At 43.0% G+C, this 23,312-nt stretch overlaps 2 protein-coding genes across 6 annotated transcripts in view; one reads left to right on the plus strand and one right to left on the minus strand.

The window, feature by feature from the left end:
- DPF3 (double PHD fingers 3) overlaps positions 1-4,996 on the minus strand; it is a 269,649-nt gene extending 264,653 nt beyond the window's left edge. Inside the window, exon 1 of one of the 3 annotated variants that reach the window (XR_012655786.1) lies at positions 4,835-4,989. The gene's annotated coding sequence lies outside the window, so the exon portion shown is untranslated. Of the gene's footprint in view, positions 1-4,834 lie in introns of all 3 variants that reach the window. The other 2 variants (XM_075065418.1, XM_075065416.1) reach the window with 2 other exon arrangements.
- Positions 4,997-5,416: 420 nt separating this feature from the next.
- On the plus strand, positions 5,417-22,966 carry DCAF4 (DDB1 and CUL4 associated factor 4). Of its 3 annotated transcripts, XR_004373829.2 has the most exons (15): positions 5,417-5,490; positions 6,719-6,836; positions 8,429-8,520; positions 9,436-9,593; positions 11,009-11,091; positions 11,867-11,969; positions 13,338-13,481; positions 14,213-14,262; positions 15,846-15,925; positions 17,977-18,072; positions 18,183-18,280; positions 19,016-19,192; positions 20,937-21,051; positions 22,021-22,174; positions 22,534-22,617. XR_004373829.2 is itself a non-coding variant. In XM_032781372.2 (14 exons), exons 2-14 carry the CDS (start codon positions 6,727-6,729, stop codon positions 22,746-22,748), a joined length of 1,521 nt encoding a protein of 506 aa, XP_032637263.1. In that variant the 5' UTR covers positions 5,417-5,490; positions 6,719-6,726; the 3' UTR covers positions 22,749-22,966. The 3 variants fall into 3 exon arrangements, 2 of the variants coding, with proteins under 2 accessions (XP_032637263.1, XP_032637266.1); XM_032781372.2 differs by lacking the exon at positions 22,021-22,174 and having other exon boundaries at positions 22,534-22,966; XM_032781375.2 differs by lacking the exons at positions 5,417-5,490; positions 6,719-6,836; positions 22,021-22,174 and having other exon boundaries at positions 8,429-8,495; positions 22,534-22,966.
- The last annotated feature ends 346 nt before the right edge of the window (positions 22,967-23,312 follow it).

A 23,312-nucleotide genomic window follows, 5' to 3' on the forward strand; every position in this document is an offset into this window, starting at 1 on the left:
ACATGGGCAGACATGGCATAGCAGCTGTCTCCCCATATGGTGTCACTTCATTCTGCAGTGGTCTCTCTTCCTGAAACTTGGCCTTCCAGCAAGGTCATACTTTATAGTCCATCCCTTCCAGGACGCAGAAAGCCCAACCCAACTACGATCCAACGACTTTATAGCAGCTCTTCCCTCTGTCACTGGGATCTGTGGTCCTTACACCCCTTATCCAGGAGACTTCACTCCACCTGCCACAGCTGCTAGGAAAACCCAGGCACTCCTTCTACTCTGGGTTCTAGCCCAGAGACCCTACAGCTAGCCACTAAGGTCTACTTCTTCAGACTCCTTACTGACTAGACCTAGACCAGAGATCAGCAACCTTTGGCACATGACCCCCTCAGGGAAAGCCCCTGGCAGGCCAGGTTGGTTTGTTTACCTGTCGCGTCCACCAGTTTGGCTGATTGCAGCTCCCACTGGCCGCGGTTCACTGCTCCAGGCCAGTGTGGCTGTTCATGGGGGTGGTGGGACAGGAGAAGAGTCCCCAAGATAGGACAGACTCTTCCCCCAGGCTAAGTGTGTGGATGGATAGATTAACAATATTGTTGGGTGAGTTACAGTTCTGTGGTGATCTGGAAGCCTACTCTCGTCGTCTCCGACTCAAGGAATATTTTCAACACACCACTGAACAGTGCACTGACCCACAGGAACCCTCCTACCAACACTACAAGAAGAAGAACTCTGCGTGGACTCCTCCTGATGGTCAAAGTGACAGACTGGACTTCTACATAGAGTGCTTCTACAGACGTGCACAGGCTGAAATTGTGAACAAACAGCATCACTTGCCATACAGAACACAACGCCATCCACAGCCTCAGAAACAACTCTGACATTATAATCAAAGGGGCTGACAAAGGAGGTGCATTGTACATGTACATTAGCCAAACCAGACAGTCTCTACGTAAAAGAATAAATGGACACAAATCGGACATCAGGGATGGTAACATACAAAAGCCAATTGGAGAACACTTCTGTGGTAATAGCCTCCTGTCCCAGATCTGGACTTTAGCGTCCAAGACCTGGGTGCTTACCTGAAACTCCCCGAAGCTCACTACCAGCTTGGATATTTTTGCTGCCACCAGGTCAGGAATTTATAGGGCCTGACCCCCCTTCCTCTCTCTGGTGTCCTCAAACCCTTCCTTGGGACCCCAAGACCCAGACCCCATGTCTCTCTCTCTCTCCTCTCCAGCTTCCCCCCTTTCTGGTTAGCCGAAAAAAAATGCAATGACATGCTATACCTTCACTCTCTGAAATACACCGAGAGGCACCTAAGCTTCCCGAGGCTAGGCATTCACCTAGGTCAGCTCATACAGAGATTCCCCATCCCTTTGTCCTGCAGCCTTTCCCGCCCTGGGACAATAGGAAGGTGAGACACGGAGAAGTTTGGGCTTTTCCCTCCCCACTCTGCCTCACATAGGAAAGAAACATTCCACAAGGTTTTAAAAAGAAAACTTTATAGAAAAAAAGAAAGAAAATATAAAACAATAATCTTGCATTAAGAAACTCAATACATGGCTCTTGCTTATAGAAAATATGAATAAACAGTCTAGAATTTAAAAGATAGCCCTGATTAAACACTCCAACACAATCAAATACATGTCAATACACACAAAGCGCATCAAATAGCCGAATTACTTGCTTTCCCTTGTACTCACAGATGTTTAGGAGAAACTTGAGATAAGAGGAAGTAAAGAGCTTGTCCCTCACAGCCGAGGAAGCAAAAACAGGGCACAGCAATCCACATCTGTACATACAACAAAAGCTCCTTCATAGCGCGAAATTACTTTTGCTTTCCTTTGTACTCACAGATGTTTAGGAATAATATTTGAGATAAGAGGGACGATAGAAGGAAACTTGTTTACCCATAGCCGAGAGAAAACAACAAAGACCCCGAGTATACAAATTCCCGCCCCTGACTTTAAACAATCCAGTTCTCTGATTGGTCCTCTGGTCAGGTGTTTGGTTACCCTTTCCAGGTAAAAGAAACTTAACCCTTACCTTATCTATCTACTTATGACAACTTCAATTTCCCTGGACATTCTATAACAGATTTAAAAGTAGCCATAGTTGAACAAAAAAAACTTCGGAAACAGACTTCAAAGAGAAACAGCAGAACTAAAATTAATTTGCATATTTAACACCATTAATTTGGGCTTGAATAGGGACTGGGAGTGGCTGGCTCATTACAAAAGCAACTTTCCCTGTCCTGAAATTGACACTTCTGCATCAATTATTGGCAGTGGACTACATCCAGCCTGATTGAATTGGCCTTGTCAACACTGGTTCTCCACATGTGAGATAACTCCCTTCTCTTCATGTTTAATAATGCCTGCATGTATAATTCTCACTCCATGCATCTGAAGAAATGTGGTTTTTACCCATAAAAGCTTATGCCCAAATAAATGTTAGTCTTTAAGGTATCACCAGACTCCTTGCTGTTTATGTAGATATAGACTAACACAATTACCCCCGGATACTTACTTTCCACAGGAACACCCATTTTTGCTTCCTTCCAACTAGCCCTTAGGATCTCAGCCTCCCTCCTTTAACATGACCCCAGCAATCTCAAGAACATAACCTAGCACACAAATCTCTCCCTTCTTCTCTCCTCAACCCCCATACTCATCAGGAAATTCACCCCACCCCTAAAATCCCCCCAAATCAATTAAAGTCAATGACTAAGACCCCACAATCCTTCTAAAATCTCTTACAGTAGGGGCACTCAGCCTCTTTTTGTAGGACTCCTGCCACCATTCATTCTCTCTCCTGGATGCCCCAGTGTCTCCTATATCAGCTGCTGTATGGTTGGTTGGCCTCCAATCCCCTCCCCGCCTTGAGAAGATTACATGGCTCCACCCCTCTGCTCTCCCTGTTCTTAAAGGAGCAGGAGCTCAGAGGCTGCTTTGCTCTTCACTCCTCTCTTCCTGAAAAATAGTTTGCAGGGAACATATTTCCGGTTAGTAATAAAATATATTTTTCTTCATAACATGCTCATTCTCAAGGCCAAGTCTTAAGAGTCCCAAGGAACTCACACTGGCCACCCCTTCTCTACTCAGCCCCTATGCTTCCTGTCATCTGCTGGCCATTTATCTCTGCCACCTGCCTCTACACCCTGCCCACCATTGTCCTGACCTCCTGCTGCTTATGATTGCCTCTAGACACCTCTTTCCTTACCTCCTGTCCTGCCCCCCTTCTGCCTGCCTTTTACTGCCCACCTAGGACTGTTCTGTACCCTTGCCACCTTTTCACCTCCAATTACTATGTTATGGTCTTACAGCTGTCCTGCCCAGACTTTATTTGCAATTCTTGCATTTTATTCCCACAGTCAACTTCTCCAATATGTCTTTTAATAGCATTTAATTCAGGAAAGCACTAGAGAATGACCCTCCTGGAACAATCTGTCTTGATGGAAGTGTGTGGCTTCCTTCTTATCCATGGTAAATTGTTAAAGAAAATGAGGTTCTAAGCTTTTAATTGATTTTGGGGAGAGTTATGAAAGGGGAGAGAGAATGTGACATTTAATTACATTTACATTTCAAAGTGGGTTTTCCTTTAATCTCCTTACTTGTATCTACTGCTCTCTTGTGTATTTTAGACAAGGAATTTCAGAGGCCATAGAAGCCCTGGCAGCTTGCATAGCTTCCAGACCTCTGCTTTTTGCTCAGTCCTCAATTCCTTTGTATAGGAGGATTGCTCATCTGTGGTTTGCCTTACTGCTGCTGGAAGGGTACCTGTGAACTTTTATGTCTCCATGGAAACACTGGTGTCATTTCCAAATCTCTCAGTAGATGCTGGGTTTAAGTGAGAAAACACCCATTTCCCTCCCTGCCTTTCCCCCGCCTTGAGAAGATTCCATCAGAGAACACTAGCCTCACTTCAGGTGTATTTATACCAAAACGTTGCTGGAATCCACTACAGTGCTTCAGTAAACAATATTCTGCATTTCTATCCAAGGATAGAAGGATCAAGGATCTCAAAGTGCATTTGACATTACAATACCCCTGTGAAGTGTGTATTATCCCCATTTCACAAGGTCAAAACAGACACTGAGTGTAAGTGACTGGCACAAGATAACACAGCAAGTCAGCAGAAGAGCAGAGAATAGAACTAAATTCCCCTCATAAAGCCCCAAATTAAATTCCTCATGCAGTTGAATAAACTCCCACATGAAAAGGAATTAGAGGCACATACCTCACTTACTATGAAAGACTAACATAACTTTTAACATTAATAATCTATATACAGTGTATAGGTTTTGTGGGACAAATTGTAGCTTGAGGCTGTAGGGAGCTGCTGAGGTCTCTAGGGCCTAAGGGCAGGGACTTGCACATAATATACTGCATAACAGACTTACTGCTGATCTGTAACAGCAAGATTAACTGCTGGTAAACAAGATAATCTAACAGTCATAATGTACATGATACACTGGGTAGGTTTTTGCCACTGGAATTACAGTAGAATTTGTATAGTTCAGATGGCTCTTATATGCTTAGTTGCTAGGTCTTCCGATATATTTTGAGCTGCTCTCTTTCCTTATAAAATAGGTAGTGGTTGCCTAGGTATCACATATTGTTATTATATAACAGTGTACTTATAAAAACACTAAATGCACGTTAAACTATTTATACATATTATACTGCTCAGAAAATATTTACTATTGTGGCCCCCACTGCCAGCAGCAGGATTAGTCAGTGTAAACAAATAACATTGTAGAAGTGAAGTTGTTCTACTAATTCCGTTCCTCCTTTTAACTTAAGCTAGCAAACCTAGGAAACAGTCCTATTTGCGTGCTTACAGGACATCATTCATGCTCTGTATCAAGCTCACATCCAAAGCCTTATCTCGAAACCTCTGGGAAGGGATTTTTCGGGGACGGGCAGCAGGAGCTGACTCGTGACTGTCTAGGAGGCACTGACTGACATCAAGGTATAATGTCAGCAACTGCCGTATCTCTTTAACAGCCCGGGGGGAACAACCTGGGTCTCCCTTACCCAGGGGCAGGTGCGCACAGAATCGGCCCCAACCTCACCGCCACTGCCGCGCCGCCTCACCCGAGGGCAAAGGAAGGAGCTGACAGCACTACCACGAGCACTCACAGGCACCGCCCCCAATCATTGCAACTGCGCACGCGCGGCCCAGACTCCCCGCCCCATTCCTGTGCACGACAAACCGCAGGAGTCCGCGGCGCGTTTCCACCGTCAGACCGTCACGTGACATACCATGACCGCTCCCACCTCCGCGAGTGATCACCTGAGGCCTGACCCTTTGCTCACTTGGCAGGGCGAACAGTATGTCATATGATAGATACTGTTCAGAACCAATCAGAAGCCGACAACATGAGAGGTGACCCAATGAGCGGGATGGGAGCGGCAAGGGGGCGGGACCGGGTACAGGAGGCGGGGCCATTTTCACGTGTGGCGAGTGGCGACCGGGAGCGGGAGGCCTGGAGAGGTGGGTTTCTGACAGGCGGGGGCCGGGCTTGTGCTTGATTCCGCCGGGCAGTAACCCCTGGGGAGGGGACCCCGGGCAGGGGCACGTGGGCAGGGCCCTAACCTCTTTGGGGCTAAAGGGGGACATTCCCAGTTAAGCAGGGAGCTGGTCCTCAGCTGTGCGCGTCCTGAAGGTATCGGAGGGAGATTCTCAGAGGGAGGTTGGTGAAATGCAGTTAAGAAAAGCACTGCCAGTCACCAGGCAGCTCTGTCTTCAGGAAATTCGGCTAGCAGTGTACCCTGACTCATGTTATTCATAAAACCCTGTAGTGATGATAGTGTTGAAGGTGTCCATGCATCACCTAGCATAAAGGGACACTGCTCCTGATTTGAACTGCTGGGCGTTGTTACTGTGATGTAAATCATGCTGCAAGAATCTTAGTCTCTGTCATCGTGCTGCAAGAGTAAAATACAAAAAAAAAAAAATAGGTATTATAGTCATGGAGAGAACCAGAATTTATCATTTAAAAATATATTCAGTATAACCCAAGCATTGACAAATAGGTCAGCCAAAAGTTAACTAAAACTCAGGCAACTAAGACTTATTTGTAAAACTGATATTTCTCCTTCCATCAATCTGATATTATCTTAATTCCTTGCAGAAAGAGACTTGACACCCAAAAAAAACATGATGCTATAATCTGAAGCACTGCACTTAACTCACTGCATTGTTTAGTTTGACACAGAAGAATATTATTGCTGCCATCATACTGTCTCCATGGAGCCAAATTCAGCCCTGGTGTTAGCAAGTGTATTTCCATTGATTTACAGTTGTTTACACCAGGCTTGAATTTGGTCCATAGAAATTCTAGGTACCTGGGCATTCATATTTAAACATACATAGAAATTAGGGGAAAATATATATTAAGTCATTGTATTGCTCTCCTGTGGGCCAAATAAGGATTATTGCATACTATATTGTCTCCGGTATTTAGTCCAATCTCATTTTAAATTATTCAACCTGTTGTTCTTTCTCTACTTATATTACAAGTGTGTGGCCTTTATATTCTCTCTGTGTTCATCCTAAAATAAGTTTCTTCCTTCACTATCTCTTTAATTTTGACCAGCAGCATGTCAAAACAAATTTGAAATCTGAGGAAAATTATGTATTAAGAGAATACCCTGTGTATTGAACCCTTCCAGACAACTGGACCTGAAATTGTAGTTGTGTATGTATCTGTGTACTTTAGTGTGAGAAATGAAGAGAAACAATTGGAGAAGTAAAGAAAAGGAGGGGTGGAGCAATCGCAGACAAACCTACCATCCCAACCACTACAGAAGACCCAACCATTGTAGCTTTACTGAAAGGCAAGTATACATCGCTTAATAATTTATCTTTAATACTTTAGACTTTAAGACTGTTCACAAAGGTAGTTTGGGGGAAGGAAGGTCGGGATTTTGGGTGTGGGTTGTTTTTTTTTGGTATTTCTTAATTTGTTTTGTTAAGGTTTACTGTAAAATAGATATGTATTTCCCATTTTTTACAGACTGGGAAACTGAGATAAAATTTATAGGGACTCTTATCTTGAAATCTAGTCCATTTTTACAATAAAAAGTAGTTTACATATTACATCTGCCTTTTTGAGTTTTTCTGATCATTTTTTTTGGCATTAAATTTTTTTCTCTCCCTTGTTGCTATGAGATACTCATACAAATAGTAGGGCAAACTGACTAAGGCTCTAATTCTGCAAACATTATGGACCATTGATTTTATTGGGACTACTCACATGGAAAGTTATACACATGTGTAAGTGTTTGCAGGATTGGACCCTTATTCTGACTATAAAGGGGAAACAGGTTTTAAAAAGGGTTTCAGATTGAAGTGATTTTTTGTGTGTGTTAATTGTTGTCCTTTAAATAACTAGTTCAATCTCACACAGCAAGCCAGTGATGGAGCCAGTATTAGAACTAAGAAGTTCCTTGGTCCTAATCCTGTTCTCAGAACACTAAATCATGCAGCCTCTAAGCCAGCTTGACCTACTGCTTTCAGAATGCATCTGACGAAGTGGGTATTCACCCACAAAAGCTCATGCTCCAAAACGTCCGTTAGTCTGTAAGGTGCCACAGGATCCTCTGCTGCTTTCAGAATGACAGGCTATAAGATCCATTACAGAAATTAGTAAGAACAGAAACATTGAGAATTAGTAACACATTATGCATGTAATTTTAAATAGAGTCTTAAGAAAATAACCCAGGGAAATTCAACCTAATATGGACCTTGCCAACTTAAAATAGCTTAGTTCTGTTTTGAAAGTCTTTTTCCTACTGTTATTGCACAAAATAGCTAAGCTCATTGTGATTGAAATAAAGTAGTAATTTTCTCTCATCTCTTCAGTTTTTTTACTCTGTGCATTTCAAAACACTTTGGGTGAAATCCTGGCTTCACTGAAGACAGAACTCACATTGACTTCAGCAGTACCAAGGTTTCACCAATAGTATCAGTTTCACTGTAGAGACAATGTGTTTTCCCCTGTTATTTGTGTGGATCTTTTACACAACAACATGGAGGCAGGGAGAGAGCAAATCAAAAAAACTCAGGGCAGTTGTACAATATTTAAAAAAAAAACAACCAACATTAAAAGTAGTTTCAGGTAAAATGACTAGATTTTAATGTGATGATGACCTGTTAATGTTTATATAATACCTTGAAGATGAAAATGAAGTATTACTATTTTCACATTGTATGTTCATTCTGTGTACATATCCTGTGTATACACAATATACCTAATAGCCTTGCCAAATTCTACTCACCTAGGGAAAATCATTGTTTTTAACAAAGCAAAATAGTTTTTTCATTAGAATAATCTTCATGGGAAAGGTATATGAGGAGATCTTGCGTCTGGGCTTGTAAATTTTCAAGACAATTTTGCAAGCCGGACATAACAGTGCTTTATTGTTAGGTGTGAACAAGAGGAATCATGGAACTCACTGAATGCAGGCACCAGCAACAGCAGATCCTCTTCTGAAGTATGTCATAGCTCTCCAGTGCCTGGTAAGGGACCATTGTGTGCAGGGGCCAAAAATCAGCACCTAAACATTGGGTGTATGAAGACAGAAGATCCTATCATAGTTTACTTCACCTCTCTAATATCTATACCCACCTGTGGCAGAAATCTTCTAAAAGTTACATTATTGAAAGAGTTATGTTAAACAGACAAAGAAAATACAACAGTACAACACACCCCTGTGGGATGGGAGGATCCCAGAGCTCAGGCTCCAATCTGAGTCCAGAAGCCTACACAGCAGTGAAACAACCCTACAGCCAAAGCCCTGTAAGTCATGTCAGCTGGCACGGGCCAGTTGCGGGTTTTTCTTTGCTGTGTAGAGGCACCCTGAGTGAGCCAGTGCAGTCCACAATTAAAATGTCTCATGGATTGGAGGTATCTAAGCCTTTGATTTGGGAAGTGTAATTAGGAAAGGGTGTTTGTCCTGGGGAAAGGGGATTGCTGCTTTTATGCTTGGCCGATGATCAGTTGTCCATTGTTCTTGGTGTTTGGGGCTTCCTAAAAAAATTTTTTTTGTCAGCACTGTGCCTTTTGTGACTTATTTATGTTCAAGAAGAGTGGCCATGTCTTTGTTCTCACGCACCTTTCCCTGTGTTTCCCCATTTGTATTTGCTGAATTTAATCTCCGTTACTGCTGGTCTCCCTCTTCATGTCCCTGTAATGACATTTCCTCTGCAGATAATAGGAGCATGATCTGGCTTTTGCTGAGGTGGCCATTAATGTAATCAATACCTCTCTCCATTTGTGACCTGCCAATCTAGAAGCAGAAGTTTGTGTCCTTTTTCACTTGGAATCCCCAAAGTGGCTGTCTTTTGGCTGCTGTTGTGGAATTGGGTGAGGTCAAAGGGAAATAGAAAAGGTTTGCTCTCAATCTGATTTTGTTTGGTATTTACTCTTTATAGAACTACCAGGATTTTACTATGACCCTGAAAAGAACCGCTATTTCCGCCTGCTCCCTGGACATAATAACTATAACCCTCTCACCAAAGAGAGCCTCCAGTACAAGGAGATGGAGTGCAAGAGACTGAAGCTCTTAGAAGAGGAGGAAATGCAAAAGAAGGTGGGTTCTGTCTCTGAACTTTCTTTTAAACTTTACTGTGCTGTGACCCAAGACACCAGGATGGGCTACAGGTTATAAAACCCTCCAGTTTCAGCTTTGGTATAATCGCCTCTAATGCTTGATGTTCATGGTCAAATATTCAAACATTTGTTCATACCCCGCCCCCCCAAAACTGTCAAGATGGAGTTATGGTTGAGACTACATAATCAGTAATTTAGGGTAAAATACATTACAGGGATGATGTAATAATCTCAAAACCAAGTATAATAAAGTCAGGAAATTCACAGTTAAGGTTAAACTTAAAACCTTAACTCTGCCTTGTCACAGAGTCTTCAAACAGTTCATTGATAAAACTCACTAAAATCTTGTGCCTATGCATTTTTTTTTAATTTTTTTTTGTAAGGATTAATAGTCATTTTTTCTAGTTGTGGAATTCTTTATAGTAGAACATTGTGTCCTTTAGCATGTGCTGAAAAAAAACTTCTATGAAGAATTAAAAAAAATGATTAATCCTTAACACTTTTTCAAATGTAACTTGAGGACAAGATTTTAGTAAGTTATAGGAAGTTTGATGTTTCTATGGTGTTCTGTTACTGAGATCATGGGGTGGGGGGGGAAGTCTGACACAAGGTGCTAAACTTCTTAAAGAGACCATTTTTAATTTAATTTTAATTCTTTAACTGATTTATTTTTAAGTTTTCAGAACAAATGAATTCTCTGAGAAAGAGTAAATACTATCATTTGGGGCCAGGATATGCTTCCTTCACTATGGGGTCAGACTGATGTCTCCATTAAAAAAGCGACTACATCAGTGGACTAGTTTTCACAGGAACTGTGCACTCGCAGATCCCATTAATCTCAATGGGAGCTGTGGGTGCTTAGCACCTCTGAAAGGCCCCAACAACCTGTTTGATTAAAAACTGACTTTCAATCTACGTTAAGACTACAAAATGGATTGTAAAAACCTGGTATGCTTTGCCTTGCCCCGGTTCCATCTACTGTTCCATCTTTTGCTTTCATGAGCACTGAAAGTATTCAGCCCAACTCTATAATGACAAATGGAAAAGCTTGGTTATTGCAACCTTAATGTTGCACAGTTAAAATAAAAAAGGAAATGCCAAAGCTAAAGTTTTGATGGCAGCATTAGGTGGCCATATTGTATTTCAAAGTTTTTGATTTAAGATAAGAACTTGAGACATTATTTTGTAGTGAAAATGGTACACGGATTTCGAACCGCAAGATGAGACAGTCACATAGTATTAAGCAAAAATTGGATAACTGTGTAATTCAGTAAAATGAAGGGCAGTTAATTTTGTGTTTGGAAGCAGCCAGACACTATTCTGGAGGTCAAGAGGGCTGCTTTTGATCCTATGCAAGCACAAGATTGCACACTTTCATTTGTTCTTTTTTAATAGAAAACATCCAGAGCTGGATTGAACTCATCACTTGTCTTACGCAAGAGGCAGTTAGGGTTACTCAGCTCCACCAATTATTGCAGGTAAGATAATTTCAAATCCCTTTTTCACCCTATAAAGTTCTACTGCTAATGTTTCTTTGCCATTAATCTGTAGCGTACTCTGTTGTTCCAGTAAGGGACAGAGCTGGGGAAGCATCGGTAATAGATACAAAAATATACACTGCCTTTTTTATAAGACGTCTCGTTGTTTTCTGTGCAGCTTTTCCATTACATTTTATACAGCACATGCCTACAGAATGGCTCATCAAGTCTTCCCTAAAATGACAAGAATTAAGATGAAAGAAAATATTCTCTAATCATCAGGTTTTGAATAGTTTGAGTGCGAAATTTCCCATCCTTATTATAAATACATATTCTCCTGCACTTTATAAGCATATTGTAGAGTTTTTCCTTATGTAAATACACTTTAATGGACCTAGTCTACAGGAAATTTCTCTTTTCCTTAACTTCCATGGCATCAGTGGTGCAAGGGAGAGTGCTACTGTAGACAGTGTGTCAGCAGATGCCAGCAACCTGCCTTTTCCAGTAGAAGCTGATTGGGAAATTGCATTGGTCAGACAAGGCTGGTGTATGTACAGATGGGGTCCCCGAAGATTATATATGGTGACCTCCTCTGAGTCTTGGGATCTGAAGGTTGCTCGTGCTATACATTGTTGAGGCTACAACCTGCCAGCTCCTTGGGCTGTTTACCTGTTGCCTAACCTGCTGAGATAAGGAAGCATCTCAATGCTTTTTACCCAGAATTCCTTTAATTGGCATTATATATCAGCATAGTTAAACATGTTTTCCTTTATAGCTTGGTCCACGAATTAAAGGTGAACTGCATGCAGAGGAGGAAGGTAGAGATTCGGAGCCCAGATTCCTCAGTTACTGGAACCAACAATTTTAAACTAATAGTGGTATGTTATGGGCACTTCAATTTTTAAGGCTAGAGAGCACTTGGCTATAGTTATTTTCTTGTGCACTCTGGGATTTGTAATATGTTGGTTTATGTACATTGGGAAGTGCTTTTCTTTGTAGCAGATTGTATTGGCAGTTTCTCCTCCCGTAAAGAAGGTATTCCAGATTTGGGGAGCTCTGGGGCCAGCTAAGCATGAATATGGTATCTTTTCCCTGTGACCATTCTCCTTTAAGCAGTCTGCACTGACTATTTTTCACTCTTTTGGTGGAATGCATATATCCTTAAGTCAAATATTGCTCTCGTTTACATATTTATATTGTGGCAGTGTCCAAAATGTGCTGGGTGCTTTCTTAACACCTAGCCTGAAGAGTTTACAGTCTGCAAGGACACAACCAGATGAAGGGTGGAAGGAAAGGTCATGAAGATAATTGGCAAGCTCGGCTGGTGAGAGAGGAGGAGAAGTAGGTGGATAATGGAGTATAACAAAAGAAGGAGGAGAAAGGGAGAGGATGAGATTGATGGAGTCAATGGGGGTGGAAGAGCGAAGTCAGTGATAAGAGCAGAGTTTATTGTCCAAAAAGTCTGTGCAGATGTTAAGAGCGACATCATGAGTCTGTGGATCTGAAGGGGGTTTTTGTGGGTTGGGGGAGAACTTCTGATAGCAGAGGCTACCTAGGAAGCTCAGCCACACTGAGCCCTGGCTGTGTAGATGGGAGTTAGGAGAAGCGGGCTGAGAAGCCCTGAACTTAACTCTATTCCATGGCTCCTGCTATGACTGGCGCTGTGGTGTGAAGCGGCTTTAAGGGGCGGCATCTTACAGAGGCTGCCTTGGAAGCTCCCTGCTGATCCGGTGCGTGTAAGTGAAAGCTGTTGAAGCCAATGCGGGTACTGAAAATTTCCATTGGTTTAAATGAGAGCAAAATCTGGAACTCAGGACCAGCACTTTGATTGCAACAGCACCAATCTGATCCGATAGGGAGAGGCTTTCAAATGACAGAAAAGTCTACATTTACTCTGAATGAAAATTCTTTATGCAGAGCCTCATTTATGCACTGGAGCCTGTACTTACTGATTATGCTTCCTCATGACAGCAAAATCTGTCCACAGTGCCATGCCAGAACTCAGCCAATAGGAGACACTATTCATTGCTGTCAGGTGTTGAAGTGGAAAATAGCAAATCTTAAATGTTTTTCTAGTGAATCTCTCTAGAATGCAGATGGCCACATACACGCAGTGTCTGTGGTGCTGAACTGCAATCAGGTGATGGTGGGAAAGCACTGTTAATGGATTTCTCATTATGGACCCAAGCAGACAACCTAAAGCCAGGTCTAGTTTAATTGCCCATCGTGATACACTTCTTTTGCAGGCAGACACGGCTTGTGAGCGGATATTCACTGTGAATGATGTAGAGCATGGAGGGTGTAAATACGGCATCATCAACCTCAGTGGTTTAGGGAAGGACTCTCTCACGGTGGAGATGTATGACAACCTCTACTTCACAAACCGCAAGGTACCGTTCTTCTTCCACTGGCTCCTCACCCAGGAGGAGTTCCTTCCCTTCTGGAACTCTCAAAATGTTGTACCATGGGATGTGTGAGTGGAAATGAGGAAGGGGGGAGGGAAGGACAAGGGGAAGGAAGAGATAATGGAGGAATCCAGCAATAAGGGATTGAGTAAATTTAGAAACCACAGAGACCTGAACGCTGATACTCCTGAATTGCTTTTGGAGAATGGTGTTGCAAAGCTGTCAGTCCAGCACCTTTTATGAACAGTATATTTCCACAGAATTACTCTTGGCAGCACTTGAAAAAAGAGGCCTTGAGGAATTAATTCTACTGCTGATTTGTTTGCTCTGTTTCATCTTAAGAAAGAAAAAAAAATGCCTCTCTTTGAATGGGAAGAACTTTTAGGACAAAATACGACAACCTGTAGGTGACCAGTTCCATGTAGAAAAACTGTCTTAGTTAAGAGGTGTGCTGAATGGGCCCATCCAGGTTTGGGGAGACTTTTTTGGGTGCTGACCCTTTTCTGCTTCATGCAAGTACTAGCAAGAGGCTGAAACGTCTGTGTCTCTTCATTGGACTAGTCATCACTAGTCATTTTCCAGGTTGTTCTTGACATTCTCCAGTATACTAAGGGTGTGTGCTCAGTTTTTCAGACTTATGTGGAATGTTTGAAAATGCACTTTTCTGAATTAAACAGGAGACAGCAAGTATTGGTCTATCTTACTTTTGTTTGTAGGTTAATTCTGTGTCCTGGGCATCGCTGACTCATCAAGATTCCCACGTTTTATATCCTTTTTTAAAATAAAGCTTCAGGCTTGCTTCCACTAAATGGCAAATTGCTTCACAAAACAGAACATAAAAACGGCCATATTGGGTCAGACCAAAGGTCCATTTAGCCCAGTATCCTGTCTTCTGACAGTGGCCAATGCCAGTTGCCCCAGAGGGAATGAACAGAACAGGTAATCATCAAGTGATCTGTCACCCATTCCCAGCTTCTGGCAAACAGAGGCTTGGGACACCGTCCCTGCCCATCCTGGCTAATAGACATTGATGGACCTATCTTCCAGAAACTATGTAGTTCTTTTTTGAACCCTGTTATAGTCTTGGCCTTCACAACATTCTCTGGCAAAGAGTTCTACAGGTTGACTGACAGCCACTTATCAATAAGAAATCCCAAGTACCTGCCTCAAAAGGGCTTAATGGGTCACTGGAAAATAACAAAAGAAGCCCTAAAGCTGAAAGAAAGTATGTTGTTAAGTCGTAAGTACACATGGCAGCATTCAGATGTATAGTAAGTCAAAAGACAAGGCTCTTACAACCTCACCTTCAGAGTTAACACAATGAATAAATAATATCAAATCACTTTTGGATATAGGGAGGAAATAGCAGGAATGACGAAATAATGGGCTGGGGTAGGAAAACTCTCAGAAGAGCTCTTTAAAGTGTTTTTCTTTTATGAACCCATCAGGGTGTCAAGTTTGGGATTGGCAATGGAGAATGTCTGATTAGAGATTAATGGCAGAATGCTACACAAAAGATATGCATCTTTACTGACAGGCTTGCGTGGAAGGTGCAGGGACACAAATGGGAAAATGTGAAAGGAGCATGGAAGTGAGGTTGTTGGCAAACAAAGGGTGTGTGCAGGAGTATTAGCAAACAAGGGGAGATGTAGGCAAGTGTTGGATTCTGAAGGACCTGGAAAGGGAGAACAAGGAGTTCAAAAAAATTATTCAGACAATAGCAAGAAGCTAGGGATAGCGTGAGGGAGCAGAGTGTCATGGTCATACTACCGGGAGAGGAAGAGGACTTTTCAGAGTGGTGTTTCAGACCTGCACTGCCGTAGGCCTGGAGTTTTCACTCTCGCCCATCTATTGATCATAATTCCATCACATCAATCTGGAAAAGTAAGTTTAAATCCTGCCCATACCTGTTACTACTTCCAGAGAGCAATGTGATACAACCCCATTTTTAATTTTTTTATGCATTGGGAAAGACAGACCCAAAGTAGTTTGGAAAAGGTTGTTTTTTATGTCTTCACTCTCCAAAGTTCTATATCTGGATGATATTTTATGATTGGGAAAATTTCCTGTAGGGGAACATTAAATATTAAAACTAGAATCATAGAATTGCAGATCTTGTCCTCTGATTCCTATGAGAGAAGGGGAATGAACACCTCTCGGATGTGATGAGGCTTAATTCATTAGTGACTGTGAATCACTTTAAAGGTCATCAGAGAGGCATCTTGAAGGACAGAATATTATATGTACCATGCTTCAGAGGCATCTCTTCTCCCTCTGTCCCCGAGTAATTTCATGCAACATGTGCCACTTCTGGGAGAAATCTTGGTTTTCTTTAATAGCCTCCAGCAAGTTGTGCCTCATGGGGATTGCAGAAACTCCAGGCTGTGCCAGTCTGCTTCCAGCATCCTTATTCAGCAACTCTAACCCAGGTAGAATACCTTTCTGTTCTGGTTAGAAGTTGTAGTCTGAAGAGGGCCTGAATGAGGAATGACTTGGAGTAGTTTTGTAAGCCTCACAAGAATGAATATTAACACTGTGTGATGAAGCCCAAGAACTGATTTGGATAGTAATAACTTTAGGAACTAGTTAACAAGGATAGCTTATGGCACCAGTTGTTTACTGTATAGTACTTGGCAGAAAATGTACTCACTTCTAGAGTAAATATTTATTTGGAACTTTTCCTATGTAAGCTATTTGGCCTCCCTTAATACCTAGAACCTGGATGGATAGATAGCCCATCAGGTGCTCACTCAAACTATCTGGTCCTTTCAAATGGAGTGAACCAGTGCACAATTGTTCTTCCAGGTACGACCTTTGCCCACAGTAATTGTTCACATACGTTTATTGATGGGACTATTCGAGATGGCAGTCCTCTTGTAGGCCCCTCTGCTCCTCTTCCAGTACTGATCTCCCACCCCCAGCCCATGGCAAGCACTGTTCAGTCATATGAAAACCTGAATATTAAAGAGAGAAGGTTAAAATAAATTGGCTTTAATTTGAAGGGTGTGGCTACATTCCCCTATGTTGTATTTGTGCTGTTCCTTTTCATAAGGGTGGAATTTCCCTGAGTTGACTTAAGTCCTCACTATGCTGCTCTCTCTAGGTCTCTTTGTAGTGTCATTCTCTAATTTTGCTACACCTCTAATTTTTGTGTCCTGTGCAAGTTTCGCCACAGTTAAATTTACACCAAAGAAGTGTCTCGTGAAGACAAACATGTAAAGCACTGTAATGGCGGGGAAATACATGAGTTATTTCCAGAGGCTTTTTAAAAACAGTCACATAGCGTTAGTGCTAACAGGAAGGGTTGCTGTTTGAAGACTGCAGGATGCTTTACCAGTTGACAAAAGTAGTCCTAGGGCAGTGGTCCCCAAACTTTTTCCATTGTGCCCCCCTCCCCTTACTCATAATGGAACCTGTCCATGCATGCGCACACACCCTAAACTATGGTCAGGAGCCATGGTCGGTTGCTGAGGCTGGAGCTGTGGCTGGGGTAGAGGGCGGGCCCAGAGCCAAACAGGAGGCAGAGTGCGCCTGGGTGGTGCTCCCTCCCTGCTTCCTGTGGGTGCTGGCCCAAGCCCTGCTGTGTCCCTCTGAATGTTCCTCCATGCCCCCTTAGAGCGGTCATGCCCCACAGTTTGGGGACCACTGTTCTAAGGTCTTTTGAAAAGCACTGCTTTCAGATACATAAGGCACCTGCAGCATCATCTCTAACCCTCAACTGAGGGCTTGGTCTTAACATACTTGTGTGAAGTGAATAAAAACTGCACACTTAGGAACTGTCAGTAGGTTGGTTTTGAACTGGGTTGGGAGCTGAGGGAACAATGCAAATCTCGTGTGTTGCTGTATAATTAAACTTCGCTAATTCAGCAGACAGGAGGGTCAGTGCAGCATGTTCAAAGCTGCGTTTGTCCAAACAAGACCCTTCCTCACTTCTCCGCTATTCTTCCTCTCCCCCCCCCCCCCGCCAGATGAACATAATTTTAGTGCCTAATGTGCTACTTTTTGAAAATCCTTATGAATTCTCATCAAGGGGAGAAGCAGGGGCATAGATAGGCTTTGGCTGTTGGGGAAGGCAAAATGGTGTCCTTATTCCAATGCAGTTGTATTAAAGCACTATGTATTCCCAGTTTTTATAAACCTTGAGAATGTGGGAGCATTGTGTAGCTATTTCTTTCAGTCTTCCCTCTCTTCCCCCAGAATAATGCCTATGACTACAGAGTAGTTCTCATGGCAGTGTTCTTCAGCAATCACTCAAGCATCAGGTAGAGCAATCTTCTGTTTCCAGAAGAACAGGCTGGGTAGCAACAGGCCTGTAACTGGGTGATTTAGTACACTGGAAGCAGAAAACCTGAATGTTGTTAGAGGTACAGAGGCCTGGTGAAATTTTCTAGGGGCACAGTTAACTTGAAGCTTCCTTCCACATCTCCTTGTGGTGCCTGGGGGCTTCACAGTTTGTTCTCTTCCCTGTTGCCACCCTTAGGAGATCAGCCTGGAATGCTGTGCAGCTTCAAGATCTCCACTGCCTGGTCCTGTGCTTGGTGCCTGAACCCCCAGGCTGATAACTGCTTCAGCACAGGTAAGCAGGAGTGTATTTGTACTACTTCTCAAGGGGAAAGAGCTCCACCATCATGGCCTCCAAGCGGTCTTGCCCAAATGATGGCCGTGTATTTGTTTTATCTTTCTCAGGGCTGATGCGACGAGTCCTTGTGACCAATGCAATGACTGGTCATCGGCAGACATTTGGAACAAGCAGTGATGTACTGGCACAAGAGTTTGCCACCCAGGTAGAAAGGGACATGGGCCTTTGATTTATTAGACAGATGTATGCATTGCTGATTTTGTGGAACCAGCAGCCCTATGTTCACTGTGACTACTTTTTGTGGTGGCTTCAGTAGCTGCTCAGTAATGAAGTTGACACTTGATGATGTGGCTGACCATGGAAAAGCAACAAAAATAAGCTACACTGATTTCAAGCTCCATTGGAAATGTGGGGTGGGATGGGGGGGAATCAATTTTGTTAAATAGAAAAGGGTTAAAAAGAAAATGAAACAACAAATGCAAGGAATTATAATAAGGCTTTGCAGTCATAGTGCCTATTATCTGAGCATCTTAAAGCACTTCACACACACTAAGTATTAGTGTTCGCATTTTACAGATGGGGAAAGTAAGGCAAAGAGAGGTTAAATGACTTGCTCAGAGTCAAAGTTTGTGGCAAAGGTGGAACTAGAACTCCCGTTCCCCTGATCTAACCACAAGACCAAGCTTCCATTGCTTTTTTACTGCTAAATGTTTGAAAGCAGAATGAAAGTCCTAAGTTGGTTGCAATGTTTTGCAACGTGACTATGCAATTCTGTTCTTGTGATCCTACATGTACAGTGATATTATTCTGGCACTACAATGAAGGGCTATCTTATTACTTGAACCCTTCCTACGAAAGTGGCCACAACTGACTAGAGAAACCTGTCTGGTACTGTTAAATGTTACAACACTCATCTCCCTGCATGTTCTGGTTTGTCTAGACTCCAGTGCTGTACAATGGCTGCCGTTCAGGGGAGGTTTTCAGCATTGACATTCGTCAGCGCAGCCGGAGGGGTCACAGCTGGAAAGCTGTCCGTCTCTTCCATGACTCAGCAGTCACATCTGTTCGCCTTCTCCAAGCTGAGTACTATCTTATGGCAGCAGACATGGCTGGAAAGGTAGAGTTTCTTTTTATGGAAAGCTAGATAGCGTCTCATCTGTTCTGTTGGCCAGGAAAGACCTGAAAGAGGATGCCTCTGACTTTAGAGAATTTTTTAGTTCTTCTTTGTCCCCTGCCCAACCTCTCGAAGCTTTCCCAGCTCACTGATTGGTCAGAAGGAAGTTGTGAATGGTTTCCAGATGTCTATATTCTCTGATCTTTACTGTTTCTGAGATACTTGGAGTTTGGCTATGTCTACACTAGCATTTTTGTTGGTATAATCTGTGTCACTCTGGGGTGTGAAAAAAAACACTCTGGGTGGGGAGGGATAGCTCAGTGGTTGAGAGTTCAATCCTTGAGGGGGCCATTTAGGGATCTGGGGCAAAAATCTGTCTTGGGATTGGTCCTGCCTTGAGCAGGGGGTTGGACTAGATGACCTCCTGAAGTCCCTTCCAACCCTGATATTCTATGATTCTAAGCACTGGTGTGTACAGTGCTATGTCAGCAGGAGACACTCTCTTGCTGACATAGCTATCACTGCTCATTGGAAGTGGTTTAATTATGTCCACAGGAGAGCTTTCTTCCATTGGCATAGAGCAGCTACATGAGTGATTTTACAGCGGCTCAGCTGCACTGGTACAGCTGTGCTGCTACAAGCTTGCTAGTGTAGATGTGGCCTGTCTTCTCCAACTGGTGCATGAGCACGAAGCACTGGAACAGCCATAGCACACTCACTCAAGAACTTGGAATTCTGCTGGGATTCCCTGACCCAGATGGAGATGCTGCTTACTAGTCAATGGGTCATTATAAGAAGTCTCATGCAGATCCTCCTGAGCAACTCCACCAGAGAGGATTCAAGAGCTGGGAGATTCGCTAAGAAAGATATTTTGATAATAAATTAAAGGCGAATGGGGCAAATAGAGAATAAAGGAGAGGAGAATGTGGAGTTTATGGAGGAGGTAAAATGGGGAGGCTGGCAGAGAGGACAGATATGGAGAAAGAAAGGCAGAAAAATACAAAAGTTCATTTTTCCTTTGGCTTCTAACAAGTTGCCAGTGCAGTGTATGGTATCACCGTAGCACTCGCATCATTCCCTAGAGAAGGGATTAGTAATGCTTAGCACTTCACATTTAGGTCAGCATAGGTGTGGCACTCAGAGTTGTGAAAAATCCACACCCCGAGCACCATAGCTATGCTGACTTAATCCCTGGTGTAGACACAGGTAGGTTGACAGAGGAATGCTTCCATCGACATAGTGACTGATGCTCCAGAGATGGAGTACCTACAGCAGTGGAAAAACCCCTTCCATTACTGTAGTCTGCATCTATGCTACATAGTTACAGCAGCATAGGTAGGTAAGGCATAGCTGTGCTGCTATAGTGCCCCTAGTGTACACATGGCCTAATCAGGTACTCCTTACCACAGCCTTGTGAGTTAAGTAAATAAGCAGTGTTATCTCCTTTTCACAGATTGGGAAACAGAGATGGGGGATGGGGTAGTGGTGCTCAATCCACTAGACAAGTTGCCTGCAGTAAAACAAGTGGAATGAGCCTTTCTATAACTGGTTCCCACAGCCAGTATCCTAAACCAGTGCTTCAAATAATGGTGTCTAGGTGGTAATTCCAAAACTGAAGGAATTCACTGGTGAGTTTGTAAAACCTTGGGTGTCTACTCCTTTCTCTCACTATCACCAGCAACAACTGTCAAAACTTGCCGCTGCTTCACTAAAATGTCCTTTCTTCTATTACCATTTTCACTTGCAGATAAAGCTATGGGACCTGAGAGCAGTGAAGTGTGTGAAACAGTACGAAGGCCATCATAACGAACATGCCACTCTCCCTCTGCAAATAAATGAGGAGGAAGGTCTTGTTACGGCAGGTGTGTCAGCTTTTCCATAGTGAATGTATGTTTGATTCTCTACACTCAGGTATGTGGGGCATTTGTAGAGAGAGGCTATTGTAAATTACATGGGCATAATAAACCACAAGTGTGTAACTCAAAACAAAAATGATTTGGATGCATTTTAACTGAGGATGGTCCTCTGGGTTTCAAAAGATATGCTCCAGCCAGTAGGATTTCTCAGTCAGAAGTTAGGAAAGACATTGGAAGACAAAATGGAAGAGAGACAGTGGCAAGTGTCTGATTTAGAAGTAAAGGAAAACAGTACTAAATCTTTTCATGAGTCCATAAAAAGGGAAGTAATTAACATAGAAGGATAGATGTCCTGGAAAGTCATATTAAATAACAGGAGTATATTGGGTCTTTTCTTTGATATCCAAAGGAGACAGTAGGATGAATGGGAATGTGGTGGGATGTGTACCCCACACAGGTTCTGAAGAGATTCATGTGGGCCTGAGAAGTCAGTTAAGATACTTGTCAGCATCTGCAAGAGAGCCAGGCTTTATGGATAATGAAGCCCCACTGAGGAAGGGCTGGGTTGTGATTATGATGCTAGGAAGTTTGTGGCAGAAAGGGAGTGCAGGGAGAGCCAGCAGTCACTCTCCGGGGGGATAGAAGAGATAGGAAGCATCTAGGGAGGCAGCACAGAATCTGAGGGAGTAGGTCTTGGCTGCCAGCTTACAGGGTCGCTGGGTTTGAGCCCAGAGTAGAGGGAAGGCCTGGGTTCCCCTATCAGTCACCAAGAAAAGTAGTGTGAAATCACCTGTGGTAAGGCGTATAAAGACAACAGAGCCCAGAGACAGAAGGAAGACTACAATAAGATAATTGGACTACAGTTTCATTGTACTCTGTTACCCCAAAAGGGGCAAACATAAATATTGTGACCTGGTGGGGAAGGCTGACTTATGGGAAGAGACTTCACTGTGGTGACAGAGTGCATGTCGCTAGGGGGTGCCAGACCAAAAGACAACTGATACACCATGCCTGGCCACCAGGAGGGCTGCTGCAGTGAAGGGAGCCCCTTTATAGGGAGCTATAGAAACACCAAGATATTCCTGAATTTGTTTGCTTTTTCTTGTTCACCATAAGCAGCACAATTATGGTAAGAGCTGTTTTTTTTTTTTTCCTCACTATGATCGATAATAAAGAACCTAGCAGTGGGGATACTGCTTTGGATAATGGCATACTAAGCTCTGTGTTGCCTGATTTTTTTGAGCTCTTGCCTACAGTTATTTGTGTCCATCCCACCCTATGTAGAGTAAAACATTTGACTCATGTTTTTCCTTTTTGGAGGAACTCAGGATTTTTTTCATGTGTGGATGGAGATGGGCATTGGTTCTTTTGTTATAGTGTATTAAATACCTTTTTCCTCTTCTGGGACCAGAATTTTTCAAAGCTAGTTATGATCATTTATGTGGAAATATTTCCTTGTCCTGATTTGCAGTGCTTTTTCCTCTCCAGTGGGTCAGGATTGCTACACAAGAATTTGGAGTCTCCAAGATGCCCATCTGCTCAGAATGATTCCCTCTCCACACCCATCCTCCAGGGACTCCATCCCCAGTGTGGTGTTCTCTTCGAGACTCGGAGGCAGCCAAGGAGTTCCTGGCCTGCTCATGGCAGTCAAGCAGGATCTCTACCACTTCTCTTACAACTCAGATAATCCATATTGTCCCTAGACCGGGTATACGGATCTTCCAGCCCCCCTGGGTGACTCAAGAGTCAGCTGTTAGGTGTGGCCTCTTATTGTCACCATTGCATTGACTCAAGCTGTGGTGATGCCCTACCTGCTCTGTCTGTGGAGTTTTGAACTTCACCCAGCAGGCTCAGAAACTTTCTACTGTATCTGCTCTAAAACTACGAGGCAGTTGTAAATAAAAGTGATGAGCTGTTCCTATAGAGTACAGGTTTTTTTAATTCAGCTGAGAGTTTGGAAGGAAGGATCATTTGTGGGATGTGACTTTCAGCCGGTAGCTGAAACTCATTGGCAAAAGTTGCATAGAAAAAGCTAACTGTTCTACTGACTCTCCAATAAGAGGGAGACATGAAAAGGGAATGGGAGAAGAGCACCCCAGACAGAGCAGGAAGTAAGGCTGCTCTCTAATACCGGACAGAGATTGGTTAAAACTGGAACAGTCAGGCTTCCAGGAACACAAGCAACCTCAGAGATTAGTGAACGTATTTAATATAAGGAGTTCTCTTCATCCCACAAGGCTCCATACTCACTGATATTTTGTGTGGCA

Source organism: Chelonoidis abingdonii, chromosome 4 (genome assembly GCF_003597395.2).
Source record: "Chelonoidis abingdonii isolate Lonesome George chromosome 4, CheloAbing_2.0, whole genome shotgun sequence".
NCBI classification, from domain to species: Eukaryota; Metazoa; Chordata; order Testudines; family Testudinidae; genus Chelonoidis; species Chelonoidis abingdonii.

Bases quoted from the DNA above. Each gene is read 5' to 3' on its own strand.
- DCAF4 (XM_032781372.2), top strand. From the start codon at position 6,727: ATGAAGAGAAACAATTGGAGAAGTAAAGAAAAGGAGGGGTGGAGCAAT. The intron at 18,073-18,182 runs GTAAGCAGGAGT...TATCTTTCTCAG, and splicing joins TGATAACTGCTTCAGCACAG to GGCTGATGCGACGAGTCCTT. The intron at 21,052-22,533 runs GTGTGTCAGCTT...TTTCCTCTCCAG, and splicing joins GGAAGGTCTTGTTACGGCAG to TGGGTCAGGATTGCTACACA.